The 19195-nt window shown below is 43.1% G+C and overlaps 1 protein-coding gene across 1 annotated transcript in view; it reads left to right on the forward strand.

The window, feature by feature from the left end:
* Window positions 1-2816: 2816 nt before the first annotated feature.
* The window catches only part of LOC124712919, a 60830-nt gene continuing 44451 nt past the window's right edge, over window positions 2817-19195 (forward strand). The window contains exons 1-2 of the mRNA XM_047242912.1: window positions 2817-2962; window positions 6334-7408. Coding sequence (XP_047098868.1) covers window positions 2817-2962; window positions 6334-7408 — 1221 coding nt within the window. The remainder of the gene's footprint in view (window positions 2963-6333; window positions 7409-19195) is intronic.

Genomic DNA, 19195 nt, shown 5'->3' on the forward strand with positions numbered 1-19195 from the left:
CACCAACCAGATTGTCACCCGCCATACAGCCCTACAACTAGGTCTGGAGTGTCATTTCGTTTCACAGCGGGACTCCCCTAATTGTCATCCGCGGCCCTCTTACAGTACAGCGGTACGTCGGCGATACTCTATGCTCCATTTTGTTGCCCTTCGTGACAAGCCATCCTGGGCATACATTTCTACAAGATAATGACCGCTCGCACATGGCAAGAGTTTCTACTGCTTTTCTTCATGCTTGCAGAACACTGTCTTGGCCAGAAAGGTTACCGGATCTCATCACAATTAAGGACGTTTGGAAATTTTTGGGCAGGACATTCCGACCAGCTCGGTATTTTGACAGTTAACGGGCCAGCTGGAGGAATCTGGCATGCTATCCGTTACGAGGACATTCAACAACTCTATCAATCAATGCTAATCCAAATAACTGCTTGCATAAGGGCCAGGGGTGGACCGACGGATTATTGACTTACTCAGTTTGTGAAGCTCGTCCACGTGGATAACTCTTCCTGTTTTTCTGACACATTAATCATTTATTTCTCTGTACATGTACATCACACATATAGATTTCTGTTTCCTTCCTTAGTTGTGCGTCGCATTTATCTTGGAGTGTGTATGTATCAGGGTATTTTACACATTGCATAATAAAGTAAGTATCGTGTCAACTAGAACTGGCGAACATTTTTATATTCAGAGGTCTTTAAAGTAGTGATATGTTTTCGTTCCAATGGGTATACTTGAACATTGTGCGGCCAAAAAGCCCTGTATTTTCGTCAGTTATCACCATCGAAATTCGTTCAACCAGGGCGTACAGCATTCAGGAGGACGACGGTTCAACCCCGCGTCCGGCCATCCTGATTTAGGTTTTCCGTGATTTCCCTAAAGCGCTCCAGGCAAATGCCGGGATGGTTCCTTTGAAAGGGCACGGCCGATTTCCTTCCTCGTCCTTCCCCAAGCCGATGAGACCGATGACCTCGCTGCTTGGTCTCTTCCCCCAAACAACACCACACCAGGGCGTATAGGGAGTATATTACTTAACTTTTAAAACTTTGAAATAGGTACCTGAATTCAAACATGATTTAGTTCCCTTGAAAATCATCCACATCAAGCCCGTCCCAGAACTAGAAGCTGGAATCATGTAAAACATCGACGAAGTCCACAAGGTGGCCTGGACGACCGGCGGTTAAGAGTGCACGAAGTAGCTGACTCTGCACGCATGCCAATAGGTGTAGTAAGGCATATTTTGCACGAAAAATTAGCGATGAGGAAGGTTTGTGTAATATGAGGGCTCCATGTGTTGAATTCTGACGAAAAACAAATGTTGTTATTATTGTTTCTTTTGAGATCTTCATTGCGAACACTGGCTTGGTGCAGCTCTCCACTGTATCTTGCACAGGGCTCTTCATCTTTCCGTACCTATTCAGTCTATATAGACCTCAACGTGTTTACTGTTGTCAAGACTCTGTTTCGCGCTTATACAGTCTCCACTCCTCCTCCCCATCCCGCTCCGCCTCCAACAAACGACACTTCCATCCACTGCCAAATTACCGAATTGATGTTTCAGGATGTGTCCTACCAACTGTTTTTTTTTTCAGTGAAATTGTGCCACGAAAATTCTTTTCGCTACAATAAGATTCACTATCTGTTTACTCGTTCAGCGACGTTCGTAAATTTTTTTTTCAGAAACACTTTTCTTGTTACCAGTTTGCATTTTATGTTCTTTCTACTTCCGCTGTCTTGAACTATTCTGTTGCCAAAATAGCAACTCTCGGTTACTTATTTAGTGTCTCTCTTCCTAATCTGATTCCCTCTGCAACCCGTGACGTCCTTGTTCCGACTATCTGTTCTTTAACTTTTGTTGATGTTCATCTTATAATCGCTTTTCAAGAAACTATTCATTCCATTCAATTGCTCTTCTACATACTTTGTCGTTTCTGGCAGAATTGCAGTATCAGTGGCAAATCGTAAAATTTAAATTTCTTCTCCCTGAACTGTAATTAAGTTTCAGAATATCCCCTTGATTTTCTTTCTTGCTTTCTCAGTGTACAGACTGGATAACCTGAGGGACAGGCTACAACCCTGTCACACCCCCTTCTCAACTACTGCCTCCCTTTCGAGTACTCCCACTCTTATAACTCTAGTATGGGGTCTGTTCAAGTTATAGATAACCATTCGCTTCCTATATTTTGACCCTACTATCTACAGAACTTCAAACGGTATACTGTAGTTAGTACTGTCAGAGGCTTTCTCTGAATCTATTATAAATGCTATAAAATAACGTAGGTTTGTATTTCTTCAGTTTGTCTTCTAAGACACACCGAAGAATCATTGTCGCGTCGCATGTTAATATAGTACTCCAGAACCCAAACTGATCTTCCCTAAAGTTGACTTGTATCAGTTTTTCCATTATTCTACAAATAATCCGTGTCGGTTTTTGCAATCATTTATTTTCGTATTTATTCACGTATTTAATTCACCTGACAAGATTATACCCATTCTTACATCTAGCGAGACACCTTTGGAAAGATATGATCAGAATCTGTAAAATATATGTCAGTGTTTGGTAAAAATAATAAGAAGAAGAACATGGAGAAGAAGAAGAAACATGAAAAATAAGTTAGAAAATCAAAATAACCTTTGAAAATTCTCAGCATATGGAAAAAAGAAAATTTTACCAGAAATAATAACATAAATTTGTACTAAATTTTAAAACCTGTACTTCAAGGGTATCAAGCACCAAGTACTTGTTTCAAAGATGACAGTGACATAATGCTATTAAATAACAAAGAAAATTGTGAAATACTAGCAACATTTTTGACATGGGCTTGCGCTATTCAGTTCCTACAGTTAAATTAGAATTTCCAGCAATACTGCAAAATCTGGAGGAAGATTTCCCACTAAAAGAGCAAGAAATTCATGAAGCCAGCATATCACTCAAAAACAACAACGCAAGTAGTGAAAAAGGGTATAAATGATCAACAATTGCTTTTTCACAATATTTGGAAAACTGGAAAGATTCAAGAATAGTGGAAAATTGCATTACTCCGCTCTCTACATAAAAATGAAAACCAACTAAATGTCAAGAATTACAGAGGAGTGTCACTTCTGCCAGTGGGGTACAAAATATTACCAAAAATTCTCCTGGACCAGGCTGTAAAAATTGCAGAGAAACAAGGGAAACCCTGCACAGAACAGATTTTTAACTTAAATCAATAGTTCGTCACAGAATGTCAGCCAGCAAACCTGCAATAGTATCATTTATTGGTTTCAAGAAAGCATTTGATTCGATAGACTCGCAAACAATAGGTCAAATGATTAGAGGAGTTGGTGTTAAAGTGAAATTAGCAAATATAATTCGTGAAACAAATACGGTATATACAGTTAAGTTTATGGGAAAAGTATCTCTGCCATTCGAAAAAAATTTTGATGTTGGACAAGGAAATGGTTTATCACTTTTACTGATCGATTGTTCTAAAAATTTGAAAGGCTCTGGAATTTGGAGCTAAAAATCATGAAACTGAACCAATGAATCTGGGAAGGAAAACAAATGGGAATAATATAAACTACTTGGTTTTTGCAGAAATTTAGCAATATTTTCAGAAAATCTGTCAGAAGTAGTTATTCAAATAAATCTTATACAAGAAACAGAAAATATAACAGAAAAAAATTCAGGCCATATATGAAACTGCATCAAAATTCATAGAAACACAAATACATAAAACAGTGTGACTAAGTAAGTTTAAATATCTTGGAACAACTATGTAACAAAATACACTGCAAAAATTTGTAGTGGATGTAAGAATTAACAAAATGGAAGGAGTATATGGTTTGACAAAGAATGTCATAACAAGAAATACTTATCTCGAAAAACAAATCTAGAACACTACACGACACTGGTACGATCATAATGCTCATATGGATCGAATACTTAACGATGAACAATAAGCTAGACAGAATAGAGTTACTTGAAAGTTGGATTATTAGAAAAGTAATGGATGCAATACAAACTACAGATGGTTAAAAATGAGAATTAGGCCTAATGTGTACATCTGCAAAAATATAGAGAAAATATTGGAAGGAACGGCTAAGCGAAGATGCATATTTGTTGGACGCTTCCACCTAATGAACGAGAACAGACCAAAGAAACAAATATGCTTATATTGCTGGAAGTAGAGATCGACAATGGCATGGATTGCAGGCACAAGGAAAAAACTACAAAGAATCAACATCAAATAATTGAACATGACAGACAGAAACGTTTTTGGGAATAGAATACTAAATTTAGAACGACTTAAATGCAGAAGAAATAAGAAATAGGGAATAATGTGGCAAAAGAGTGGAGAGGAAATCATGGAGTACTGGAAAAAAGGAAAAAACAATGAAAGAAGAGGAACACTGGTCGTGAGGAGAGATACTGAGAACAGGAGTGACTAAGAAACCTATGACCCTAGTTGGTCAACACAAAAACAAAAATGATATGTATAGTAATGAGTATATGAATTCAAGAAATCTCAGTCTTATTATCACTGTGTTAAGCAATTTTCTCATTACTTTCTTGTCAAATGTAAATAATGAGATTTAACAGAAATGTGTGGGCACGTTACTCAAGCAATCAATGTGAAGTTGACTGACTAGACTAAGAATGAGAAATAGTACGATAAGCTTAGCATGTGAGACGGAAGGAAGAAAACAGTAACAGAAATGGATTGGAAATAAGCGTTTGGCGTCATTGGCCGGGAGGCCCCTTACAGGGCAGGTCCGGCCGCCTTGGTGCAGGTATTATTACATTCGACGCCACATTGGGTGACCTGCGCGCCGGATGGGGATGAAATGATGATGAAGACAACACAACACCCAGTCCCTGAGCGGAGAAAATCCCCGACCCAGCCTGGAAGCTAACCCGGGCCCCTTAGGACGGCAGTCCGTCACACTGACCATTAAGCTATCAGCGCGGACAATAGAAATGGTTGAGAAAAGCATAGGTAATTCACATTGTGACAGAGATACTGGTTCCCTTTTGGACAGAAAGAGAACTTCTGGGATTTGCCGAGAAGGAAGTTATGCCCATGGTAACATAGAAAGCCTTAAACTACTCTTGAATGCAGAGAGTTTTTCATAAGAAGCACGTTACAGAGTAGTTTGTTCCACATTCGTGTGAGGAAATAGACGAGGCGGAGAAAGTGCAGCCAAGACGCTGGTCGTGAGGAGAGGTACTGAGAACAGGAGTGACTAAGAAACTTATGAACTAAAGAGAGCTTTTGAAAATCAAGTCACTTGGCTGTCGCATCCAACATAACTGAGCGTAGGAAGGACTGATGTGATCAAACAACCACATGTTCTACAAGTATCTTATGCAAGCATTCATAGCTAGCTCGAGTCGTCATGAGTTTTAACTGTTTGTATCACATAGAAGTACGCCACAGTATTAAAGGTTTGGCAGGACTACAGGCGACCTGATTTTTAATTTAAGGTGGAAATGTTTTTCAAAATTTTTGGATTGTATGTAGGCAGCATAGAGCTTTTCTATGTGCTGCAAGCGCTTGTTCCTCCGAGTTTAGATGTTCATCTAAGATTATGTCAAGGTCATCAACTGTGTAAACTTCCTGGCAGATTAAAACTGTGTGCCGGACCGAGACTCGAACTCGAGAGCTTTGCCTTTCGCGGGCAAGTGCTCTACCAACTGAGCTACCCAAGCACGACTTACACCCCGTCCTCACAGCTTTAATTCTGCCAGTATTTCGTCTCCTGCCTTCCAAACTGTACAGAAGCTCTCCTGCGAAACTTGCAGAACTAGCACTCCTGAAAGAAAGGATATTGCGGAGACGTGACTGAGCCACAGACTTGGGGATGTTTCCAGAATGAGTGTTTCACTCTGCAGCGGAGTGTACGCTGATATGAAACTTCCTTGCAGATTAAAACTGTGTGCCGGACCGAGACTCGAACCCGGGACCTTTGCCTTTCGTGGGCAAGTTCTCTTCCAGCTGAGCTACCCAAGCACAAATTACGCTCCGTCCAACTAAAAACAGTGGTCCAACTAAAACATTCATATTTCTTTACGTACTACACGAATATGTAATAAAAATGGGGGTTCCTATTTAAAAAAAACGCGGTTGATATCCGTTTGACTTATGGGAGCGCCATCTAGCGGGCCAACCATAGCGCCATCTGGTTTCCCCCTTCAAGCTAGACGAGTTTCGTTCTTTGTAGTTTTTTCTTTTGACGCTTATTTCGTGAGATATTTGGGCCGGTCACTATCAATGGACCACCCTGTATACATACATACATTTTTATAATATGAATGGATTTTGCAACCAAGACTATTTTCTTTTGAAATAGTGATCTGAAGCCATTTGCAGGTCGCATCGTCTCTTACACGGCTGTGACCGCCGACGGCCGGCAGTGGCGCATGGAGGACGGAGAGGAGACGGAGGTTCTGCCCCGGCATCTGCTGCGCACCTACACGGATTGGGAGATCCACGAGACCTTCCAGAGGCGCGGGGACGACACCAACATCCTCACCAAGGCCGACGGCACCCGCGTCGTCAGCTTCCCGGGAGGCACTCTCATCACTACTTCCATCCGGGAGAACGAAACCGAGGTCTTCTGCGAATGGTCGTCAGAGGAGCTCGACCAGTATTACGAGTGGTACGCTCTCCGAAAGGACACCCGTTTCCTTAGAAGGAAACTGTTACCTACGGGCGCCATCGCGTTGCTCGACGAGGGCTACGTGTACGTGAGACTCAGATTCTGCATGGAGCATCCGAACTACGCCACAGTGGTGGCCAGCGGGCGAGATCTACCGCTGAAGTTGGTCATGCCGCAGCAGACTAGCGTCCTGGTGTACCCGGACGGAAGATTCCACGTGGAGGCACCCGACGGGGTTACGCTGGATGTCAGATGCAGCTCTGCAGTCTTCGCGCACTCTGACAGGTGCGAGTCCGAGCTGGACTTCGACGGGTACAACTTCACCGACGATACCAGGAACTGGTCGAAAACGCTGTGTCGCACCGTCGACTACACCGGGAAGAGGTTCGACGTGAACTACGCAGGAGAAACGGCGTGCGAGGCCGATCCGAACCTGGAGGTGCCGCAGCTTTACAAAGACTACCGCTGTCTGATCGTGAACCGCAACCTCTCCGGCCGGGAGCTGATTCACGAGGAGGAAGCGGCCGAGTGGCTGACCGGCGCGCTGAGCAGACCCGAGGAGGCCGTCGTGAAGCACCGGCTGGCGTTCGCGCCGCACCTCAGCTACCACCTGACGATGGGCCCTCTCGGCGAGAACGAGTCGCAGCTCTGGCTCGTGCAGCCGCAGCAGGCGGCCATCTCGCAGGAAGAGAGACGCGGCGTCAACAGGATACCCTCCACGTACGGCTGCCCGCCATCTTGGTTCCACCCGTTTCCCAAGCGACAAGTAAGCAACACCAGAATTCCGTCAAGCATGTATAAATAAAGTACCTTAGCGCCCACTGCTTCGCTCTCGTGCACTGTACGGTCTGCACAACCTTTTTTTTTTTTTTTTTTGTTTAACCGAATTTGTATGTTGTTCACAAATTGCAACATTTTCTAAATTTTTCACACTAAATAAGATCACAGAAGCACGGTCTTTGCGGGATGTGCTTCTGATCTAAAAGCGATCTTGGCAGCTGGAGTCCATGGTTTTTGTTAATCACGCCTTTTCCGTTCTTGTGGTGGTTCAAAATGGTTCAAATGGCTCTGAGCACTATGGGATTTAACTTCTGAGGTCATCAGTCCCCTAGAACTTAGAACTACTTAAACCTAACTAACCTAAGGACATCACGCACATCCATGCCCGAGGCAGGGTTCGAACCTGCGACCGTAGCGCTCGCGCGGTTCCAGACTGTAGCGCCTAGAACCGCTTGGCTACTCCGGCCGGCCTTGTGGTGGCAATTCCATAGAAACGACATCTTCTAACACATATTTCTTTACGTCTAAACGAGAAGCGAAGTACCAGGTTTCATCGATTTATCCTTAAAAGTTTTTAATATAACGGAATATTTTTTCATTTCTAACTGAGAAGCCAAGCCGGCCGGGGTGGCCGAGCGGTTCTAGGCACTACAGTCTGGAACCGCGCGTCCGCTACAGTCGCAGGTTCGAATCCTGCCTCGGCCATGGATGTGTGTGATGTCCTTAGGTTAGTTAGGTTTAAGTAGTTCTAAGTTCTAGGGGACTGATGACCTCAAGAAGTTAAGTCCCATAGTGCTCAGAGCCATTTGAACCATTTTTGAGAAGCCAAATACCAATTCTCATAGATATAACTTTAAAAATGCTTTCACAGTGAAATATTCTGACTAGCCGAGCGGTCTAAGGCGCTGCAGTCGTGGGGCTGTGCGGCTGGTCCCGGCGGAGGTTCGAGTCCTCCCTCGGGCATGGGTGTGTGTGTTTCTCCTTAGGATAATTTAGGTTAAGTAGTGTGTAAGCTTAGGGACTGATGACCTTAGCAGTTAAGTCCCATAAGATTTCACATACATTTTTTTGAAATATTCTCATAAAACATTTCACCGACCTATTACACTCCCTTAGGCGCCGAGTATCCAAAAGCAGCGAAATGCGTATTTTTTATTTCTAACAGAGAAGACAAATATAAATTTTCATACATTTATCTAAAAAACGCTTGCATAATGAAATCTTCTTCTTTTCCTTCAGCGTTCGTCCCACGTGCCAGCGGGGTCCGCTACGTGGGTTCGTTGTCTCCATTTCGCTCTATCACGGGCTGCACCTGGGTGGAGATTCACACATTTAAGGTCTTTATGAATCGTATCAACCCAACGTTGCTCAGGTCGTCCTTTGGGTCTTCTGCCGACAACTTCAAGTCTATAACCCGTAAAACAAGCCCACACCTTCGAAGACGACTCTCACGCATCTTGTCTTGGATCGGTGTAGCACCAGACTGTTTCCTAATGCTGTCACTGGAAATGTGATCTGACTTAGTGAGGCCCGCTGTACACCTTAGCAGATTCGTTTCGCCGGCCGGAGTGGCCGAGCGGTTCTAGGCGCTACAGTCTGGAACCGCGCGACCGCTACGGTCGCAGGTTCGAATCCTGCCTCGGGCATGGTTGTGTGTGATGCCTTTAGGTTAGTTAGGTTTAAGTAGTTCTAAGTTATAGGGACTGATGACCAAAGAAGTGAAGTCCTATAGTGTTCAGACCCATTTGAGCCATCTTCGTTTCCATTATACTTAGGCAGCTTTCTGTCTCAACTGTAATCGGCCAGCACTCAAAACCATGCAAGGCGACTTGTCGGTTGACAGTGCGATAGATTTTTGATTTTAAATTATCGTTCATGCTGCGGTTGCAAGTGACTCCGGTTGTTGTTCGCCACTTCCTCCAGGCTGCCTGAGTTCTGGTGTTGACCTCTTCGGTGAGTCGGCCGTCAACAGTGATCCTGGAACCAGGGTACTTAAACTTACACCAGTCAGATCTTCACCATTAATCGTGATGGTTCCCATTTCATGTCTGTCTGATGCCATGTACTCGGTTTTCTTCAAATTAAGGCGCAAATAGTGTTGCGCCAACCGGTCACTCCAGTTTTGAGTTTGGCTCTGCAGATCTTGAAGTACTTGCTTGCATAATGAAATATGCCCATAAAAACTTTGATCTCCTATTTCATTCCAAATTTCCAAAAACAGTGAAACACGTATTTTTTATTTCTAACCAAGAAGCCAAATTCTAATTTTCATAGATCTAGTTTTAAAAATGCTTTCATAATGAAATATTTCATAAAAAAAACCCTTAGGGGCTGAATTTCCAAAAACACTGAGATACATTTTTTTTATTTCTAACCGAATAGTCAAATGCCAATTTTCGTAGGTCTAGCTTTAAAAATACTTTAGTAGTTCTTAAATAATGATTTAAGTTCAAAAATTTCCAGCCACTACTCTGGTCCCCTTAGGGCTAAATTCAAAAAAATACTGGACAACGTATTTCTTTATTTCTGGCTGAGAAACCAAATACTGATCAAGAGGTTAAAAAATCAGCTAACGAGTTGCAAAACAAATGTTAATTAGGCTTTGTCCTAGGTTACGATATTTCTAAAAAAAATATCTTCTTCAGAAGGAGTGGGCTATATATATATTTTTGGGGTCCACTCTTTCTCAAGAAAATATTCTTAGAAATATCGAAACCTAGGACAGGGGCTAATAAACCTTTGTTTTGCAGCTGGTTGGCTGTTTTTTTTTTTTTTTTTTTTTTCAACCTCTTCAGATTTATACAGTTGCTGATCCTCAGCCATGTTTAAGATTTTCAAACACCGATTTTCGCTGGTCTAGCTTCAAAATTTTCTTAATAGTCACATGTTTTCAAAAACTCTTTCATATCCTATTTCACTACCTTAGGGGTGGAATTTCGAAAAATTCCGTCTTAAACGACGCCTACTGTATAAGATCAACACCTTCTGCGAATTTCAAGTTTCTATCCCTAGTTACTGGGACGATGACGAATTAGTGTCTGAGGACACGTTGCAGCGAGATCAGAACTATGTTCTGTGTAGTTGAGAGTGCATTATGTCGGAGCTAAGTGCACTCGAACGTGGGCAGATGGATTATGATTGTATGGTAGATACTCCCGTAACCAAGGTAATCATAGTGTTAGGTGTTTCAAGAGGCACCGTATCATAGATTTGTACCGCATACAGGGAAAGCGGAAAAACATAATCTGCTAAGTCACAAAGCAGACGAAAGTGTGTGCTGAGTGATCTTGACAGATGGTCGTTGAAGAGGACTGTGATAAAAAGTAAAGGGACGACAGCTGAAAAACTCACACAGAACTGAATGTCGCACCAGCGAACCCTGTCAGCACCAAAACAACACGAAGGGAGGTCCACAAGCAGGGATTTGCAGGGCGATCTGGAACTCCAAAACCACTCATCAGAGATGCAAAACCTCATAACAAGAAACCGCGATGCCGAAATTGTAAAATCTGGACTATGAACGAATGGAAGAAAGTATTTTGTCGGATGAGCCTTGTTTCACAGTTTCCAACTTCTGGCGGAGTTAATGTTCCAAGTGTGAAACACGGCGGGGGTTGGGTAATGATTTAGGCGTCCATGTCTTGGTATTCATTGTGCCACACGTTTGCTGTGCAAGTTAGCACTACTGTCAAGAATTATGTGAGCATTTTGACTGATTATCCCATGGCACATTGTTTCTTCCCCAATGGTGATGCTGTGTTCCTCTAGACGGCAGGCTCCTGTTCAGGCACCTCGCATCGTCCAGGACTGACTTCGCGACGACGAGGACGAATTGTCGCAACTCACATGACCACCACAGTCACCAGATCTCAACATTATTGAGCCTCTGTTGTCAACTTTGGAGAGAGGGATTCCGGATCTCTATCGTCTCCATCGCCATTACCTGAACTTACTACTGTTTTCTCAGATACCCTGAGAATCATACAGGACCCGTATTTATACAGCTTGAGGTGATTGGAAGCTGTTTTAAATGCCAAGGGTTTTCGTATACCTTATCAGGCATGGTAATTTTTTGAGTTTTTGGTATTTCCGTATTTTTGTCCAGTCCATAGTAATCGTGCTTTGTCAGAGCATGTTTAAGATGAAGGGGGACTTCTAGCGCTCAGTAACTTCTCAGAAATAGACTGTCTGACAATACAGCTAAGTACCAGAAGAGAAGTAGGAAACGAAATTAAACTTGACAGGTTGGGAGGAGTTATGTTATTTCAGTGATTACAAAATGAAGTCAAATGTTAAAGAACTTTGCATTATGAGATCACTTATCAGTACGAGATTTCAGCCCCTTTGGCGTGAGATTAGGTTGAAAACGATGTCATAAAACCGTTGTATCCTTTTCTAAGGCAAGCTGGTCCACAACTGTTGTCACTGATCCTTGGTATCCCAGATTAGGACATAGGATATAGGAGCATCAGGACGGAATTTCCATCCAAGCTGGTCCCATGTGTGTTCCATTGGAGACGGACCTGGGGATCTTGCTGGCTATGGAAGTACATCAACATCATGCAGACAGTTCATAGAGACGTGTTATGTATGAACGAGGATCGTTCTGTTGAAAAATGGCACGATGATACTATCACGTGGGTGGTAACACATGAAAACACGGGATATCAGTGAAGTACCATTGTGCCATCAGAGACCCCTCAGTTACTACCAGCAGTCGTAGCTGATGGCTCCTCACACACTGACGCCAAGAGCAACACTGCTATGCCTCTCCCCAGGTCGCCGCTATACTCAGCGACGTTTGTCATCCAGTGTAGTGCAGAACCACGATTCATCCATGTACAGAACGGGTCGCCAATCATCAGCAGTCCACGGTGCCTGGTCATGGTTCCATTCCAGGCGCAGCCGGTTATGTTGACGTGTTAACGGCAGTCTACGCTTGGGCTGGTAATTTCCTAGTCCGGTTGCTGCGGGATGGTATACAGGGTGAAAAGTATTTAAACCGACAAACTCTGGGAGGTTGTAGGGGACATCAAAACAAATATTTTTCCCTGATGTCATTTTGTCCTATGAGGATTATTTAAACCGGTGGAGGCCGTATTACGCTCTTCAGTTGTTAGAGGCCGTATTACGACCTTCAGTTGTTAGAGGGCGTATTACGCTCTTCAGTTGTAGGCAACTGCTGTCCACCAGTAGTAGTGCATTGTCTCTGTTTACTAGTGGAGCGATACACCTGGAGTGACTACACTGATATGGTTGGTGCGTACTACGTAGCGCACCACAACTGACGAGCTGCACAGCGGGTTTCCGTATCCCGCATCATACGACCTTTGCTGCTGTGCACCAACGTCTGCGTGAGACTGGGTCACTTAGCAGATTACCTGGACAGGGACGCCGTCGCACGGTAAGAACGCTGCAACTTGAGGAAGCTGTCTTGCAGCATGTGGAGCGGGATCCTTCAATCAGCACTCGTGCAATTGCACGTAACATGGGGACGAATCAGACGAATGTAAGAACAGTCCTTCGAGAGCAATTGTTACGTCCATTTCACTTACAGCGTGTCGACAACCTGGAACCAATTGATTATCCATCCACAGCACAGTTTTCGCATTGGTACCTGGAACAGTGTGAAATGCATCCTACATTGCCACCCTCTGTGTTGTTTACCGATGAAGCAACGTTCGGGCGTGATGGAGTCTTCAACATGTACAATTCGCACGTTTGTAGTGAGCATAACCCACATGCCACAGTTACTAGCGCTCATCATGTGCGGTTCTTCTTTAATGTGTGGGTCGGTGTTGTTGGGGACTGTTTGATTGGGCCGTATCTGCTACCTAGACCATTAAATGGCAGGCACTGTTACAGTTTTCTCGCCAGAGCATTGCCAGAATTGATGGAAGACGTTACGCTCCCTACAAGACAACGCATGTGGTTCCAACATGACGGGGCGCCGGCACATTTCAGACGTCGTGGACCGACGGTTCCCAGAAACGTGGATTGGCAGAGATGGTCCTGTACCATGGCTTGCTCGATGCCCAGATATGTCCCCTCTGGACTTTTTTGTCTGGGGAGAGATGCGCAACCTTGTTCACACAACTCCTGTTGCATCAGAAGGGGATCTGGTTGCCCGGATAGTAGCAGCAGCAGCAGGAACAATTCAGGATACTCTTGGGGTTTTTGCCCGTGTCAGACAGAACATGATCCAACGGTGTAACCTTTGTTTACGTGTCAATAGAGGCATTTTTGAAAATGTACTGTAATTGAAATTGGTTTGTGGTAATATGTTGTCTCTTGGCCATAAAAAAATGGAAAAGTGTTTGTTGGTTTAATTAATTTGTCGCCAGAGAAATCTTCCTCTACCGGTTTAGATACTCCTCATTGGAAAAAATGGCATTAGGGAAAATATTTGTTTTGATGTCAAAAAAAAAAAAAAAAAATGGCTCTGAGCACTATGGGACTCAACTGCTGAGGTCATTAGTCCCCTAGAACTTAGAACTAGTTAAACCTAACTAACCTAAGGACATCACAAACATCCATGCCCGAGGCAGGATTCGAACCTGCGACCGTAGCGGTCTTGCGGTTCCAGACTGTAGCGCCTTTAACCGCACGGCCACTTCGGCCGGCTGTTTTGATGTCCCCTACAACCTCCCAGAGTTTGTCGGTTTAAATACTTTTCACCCTGCAGAACATCGGATCCCGCCATTTTTGAGGCCATTACCCATAAGTGCAAGCAAATATTAGCTAGTACCCTCTCCCTGTAACATCGTCCACATCAGCGCCTAGCTACAATTCAGAATGAAAAAGAATTTTCTTGAACTCTTTTGCTTTGATAATAATGAAATATAAATGACATTTACTGTTTGTAGGTGTTTTATGATACCACGACCTAATAAGCAAATGAAACAATTGGTTCTTATCTGTAAAAAAAAAGTAGAAAGTTGAAGCAGTTCTCAGAGCATCGCAAGAGCTTCTCACAAATGCTTCTCAGAAAATAAAGTTAACAATACACAATGAGGGCAGACACTTGCTACTGCACCACTCCACTCGCTATCTTCACTTGCTTCATCCATACCCTGCACCCCCATTAAAAGTCAACAAAGTTAAAATGTGTGTACTATACTTTGTAAGCCACTGGACCGCTGGACTCCTTACTTCTGAACTGGCGAGAAGTGGGAAGACTTCAGGCTGCCAACGCTTTATGTATGACCACTGTCACTGACAGCAACAATAATAATAATAATAATAATAATAATAATAATAATAATAATTTTCGTGGGCGGTACAGTGATGTAGTAGCCATTACATAGTTACTGTTGTGTTGAGCTGTCAATTACTTCGTTTATCTGTTACGAAGTAAATAATGAAGCTGTTACTTGCCAGTTGTGGTAACTAACTAGAATTCTGGGGAGGTGTTTCCGTGAGATATTTAATATATGATTTACGAGGGCGTGCTGAAAACTAATGCCTCCGAATTTTTTATTTGAAAGCTCTCAGAGTTTTTTAAATTAAGCAAACGTTATTAACATTCTACGTATTCTTCATGTCTACATAATTATTTCTCAACATAGTCACCCTAATGGCGGACACATTTCTCCCAATGAGAGACCAATTTGTTGATAGCATCACTGTAGAATGTCTGACATTGTTGACGGAGCAGCGATCTCGCCTCTGGTTGCACCGCTTCGTCACAATCAAGGTGCAGTCTTCGAAGATGTTCTTTACGTTTTGAAAACAGATTGAAATCGGACGGGGAAAGTCGCGACTGTATGGAGGATGATCAATGACAGCGATCCCAAGGCATCGGATTCTTGCCGACGTCGCAGTGCTAGTGTGTGGTGTAACATTGTCATGCTCAAGGAAAAGAGCTCCTTGTGTGGACGAAATCTTCGAATTCGAGACTCGATTACAGCACGCTGTTCCTGAAGCATTGACATAGTTACATTACACATCGCCACCGCCATGGTACATGCTACAGTTCAGAGCCCTCTAGCGGCAGAGGGCTTCAAATATGTTGACATGAAGAATAAATATGAAGATGTTATCTGTTCTTTCGGACATGTCCGAAAGAACAGATACCATCTTCATATATATATATAAGGCTCAACAGTCATTTGACCATCTTCTGTGCGGATGCACACACATTGCCCAAAATCTTACGGGAATCGGTAAAGCCGCGAGTAACGAATGTAATGGGCAGGGGCACTACGAATATAGTGCGGGACAATAAGTTGGGAATGTGGGTCTCACGGGGGGCGTGCCAGAGATAAGTCCCCGCAGTCGCACTCTGGTCTGTGCCCTCGGTAGGGCAGATGGATGGAGCGTCTGCCATGTAAGCAGGAGATCCCGGGTTCGAGTCCTGGTCGAGACACACATTTTCATCTGTCCCCGTTGACGTATATCTACGTCTGTATGCAGCTAAGGGTATTAATTTCATTTCATTGATTTAATTGTAAATGAAGAATAAAGGTGTAGAATGACAACACTTGTCTTTTTTTAAAAAAATTGAAGAGTTTTCAGGTCTAAAATTTGGAGGCAATACTTTTCAACAAGCCCTCGTATATGTCTCAATTTCCCTGTCATTTATGCATGTTACAAAGGGCAATAAAATGAAAACGAGACGGATGGAAAAAGCAAGTAGATTTTTTAAAATTATTATTTAAAAGGAATCGCCATAACTTACGCCATCGCGGGACGGTAGTGTCATTGCCTTCATGAGAAAATATTTGCGGTTGCCTGTAGACTGAAGCGCCAAAGAAACTGGTATACGCATGCGTATTCAAATACGAAGATTTGTACAGAGGCAGAATACGTCGCTACGTTCGGCAACGCCTCTGTATGACAAGTGTCTGGCGGAGTTGTTAGGTCGGTTACTACTGCTACAATGACAGATTATCAAGATTTAAGTGAGTTTGAACGTGGTGATGTAGTCGGCGCACGAGCGATGAGACACATCCCCGACGCAGCGATGAAGTGGGGATTTTCCCGTACGACCATTCACGAGTGCACCGTCAACATCAGGAATCCGGTAAAATATCAAATCTCTGACGTCGCTGCGCCCGGAAAAATATCCTGTAAGAACGGGACCAACGACAACTGAAGAGAAGCGTTAAACGTGACAGAAGTGCAACCCATCCGCAAATTGCTGCAGATTTCAATGCTGCGCTACCAACAAGTGTCAGCGTGCGAACCATTCAACGAAACATCATCGTTATGAGTTTTCGGATTCGAAAGCTCACAGGAGTACTCTTGATGGCTTCACGACAAAAATCTTTACACCTCACCTGGGCCCGTCAACGCCGACATTGGACTGTTGACGACTGGAAACATGTTGTCTGGTCGGAAGAGTCTCGTTTCAAATTGTATCGAGCGGATGGACGTGTACTGGTATGGAGACAATCCATGGACCCTGCGCGTCAGCAGGGGACTGTTCAAGCTGGTGGAGGCTCTGTAATGCCGTGGGGCTTGTGCAGTTGGAGCGATATGGGAGTCTTTGACACGTCTAGATATGACTCTGACAGGCGACACGTACGTAAGCATCCTGTCTGATCACCTGCATCCATTCATGTGCATTGTGCATTCCGACGGACTTTGGCAATTCCTGCAGGACAATGCGACACCGAACAAGCCCAGAATTGCTACCGAGTGGCTCAAGGAACACTCTTCTGAGTTTAAACACTTCCGCTGATCACCAAACTCCCCACACATGAACATTTAGTGATCATCACTGGGTACCCTTGCACCGATCTATTCAGAAGAGATCTCCATCCCCTCGTATTCTTACGGATTTATGGACAGCCCTGCAGGATTCATGGTGTCAATTCCCTCCATTACTACTTCAGCGTTATCACAGCCCATGCCACGTCGTGTTGCGGCACTTTTGCTTGCTTGCGGGTCCCCGATACAATATTGGGCAGGTGTACCAGTTTCTGTGGCTCTTCAGTGTATAATCTATCTTCTACAATAGTTCACTGACAGTAATAGCAAAAATTATTAATCTTGCATGTTAACGAACTATCGTACTTTTGCAAGAAAAAAGTTTAGTGAGAGACATATAAAAACAACACTCTGTACTTATCTTATTGTTTGATGGCTTCAGGGTCCAGGACCTGCAATTTATCAAAAATTTCAAATTGTTTGTTCCGGGTTGTGATTTTGAAATGACAAACACTAATTTTGTTTATCTGTTGCTCATTTATTTCGTCATTTTTCTTGAATCAAAACATAATACTTGCCAAAGTTTCCATCACATAGTTCGTCAAATGGGATTCAAATTTTTTAACGCGCGACATTATTTCACAAAACAGAGACGAAGTTCAACTCTGTGTAGCCATAACCATGACTTAACACAGACGACCACCGCAACATGGTAACAACTTAAGATCAAGAACGGTCGTATCTCAGGGACGATTTTCAAAGAAGTTAACATTGATCGATTCTGTGACAATTTTGTACATTTGAAAAACAGAGTTTCATGTATTGTTACAAAATATAACTTGTGTTGACTTTAATAATTATTTCAGTCCATTTTGTATGAGTTAAATCTAAAAGATATTTGTATGACTGCGTTTTTGTAATGCACGTAATTTTTTATAAAAATCATACCGAATATTTTCATACTTATTTAATAGGATAAAAAATAGAAATATCGAATAAATATAATAAAAAGCAACAGCTTGTCAGTAGCCGAGAATCACGCAAATATCAACAAAAAGTAATTTCGAGCCATTCATTAACAGTGAGACCGGTATATACAGAGTCAGTGAGGGAGAGAGAAGACTGCCCTTTGTTTGTTACACTGCGGAACCACGACTGTTCGTAGGCGTGAAGTCTTCGTCTTCGGAGCAAATCGACGCCAATGAATGCCTTACATCAGGGCATCAAAATTACGGAAATCGCATGGGGACAGATCGGTGCTGTGTGGAGGATGTGTGCAATCTTCCCAGCGAACCTTCTGCAGCTTAGTCTAAACAACCTTGGCCTGTGAGCCCGCTCACATGTTGCTAAGGTTGTTTCGAGTACGCTGCAGAAGTTTCACTGGGAAGCTCTTACAATTGCAAACATTTTACCATGAAGGCCCTGGCCGTCTTGTTTCACGATGTGATAAATAGCGTTTACTTTTGAAGCAATAAAAGGTGCATTTACTTTTTTACCGTCTGACTCGTTTTAATTTGACAGCTCCTTATACATAGTACAAGATATATACATGTAGGGGGTGAACCGTGTGAGGGAGGATATGTTCATACATTAGTTTCACAAGCTGTAATCTCCGCAACAATATGTCACGCATCGGTGCTTGTATTTTTTAAAAAAATGTAATTATTTGTCAGTTATATAATCGGTATTGCAATCTTACGACATAGTAATAAAAGTAAAAACTTTTAAAAATAATTTAGTTTTGTCACCGAAATACAATCGAAGCCTTTTCTTTTTAATGTTCATAAAATATTAAACTGCCCCTCTGGGAGTAATTACTTCCGGGTTGGGAACCAGTGACATAGAATGTTGCAGGGAGTCCATTAATTATTTGTTCTTGGATGGCAGGCGCAAATATGAAGAAGGGGTTAAGATGTGCTTTCTGCACAATACAGCACTTCTGCATTGTGGTGATATCAGACATGGTCGATCGGAACCATGACGATGAGTATGCCTGCCCCCACGTTCCCATGCAGCCCAATAACAAGCCTCTGTCACATCCAAATGTCCCACAAATCTGGACACTGCGCGATTCGACCAGACGGACAAATGGTGCTCCAAAATGAGACCCCTTCCAAAC

The sequence above is a fragment of the Schistocerca piceifrons genome, chromosome 1 (assembly GCF_021461385.2).
Source record: "Schistocerca piceifrons isolate TAMUIC-IGC-003096 chromosome 1, iqSchPice1.1, whole genome shotgun sequence".
NCBI lineage: Eukaryota > Metazoa > Arthropoda > Insecta > Orthoptera > Acrididae > Schistocerca > Schistocerca piceifrons.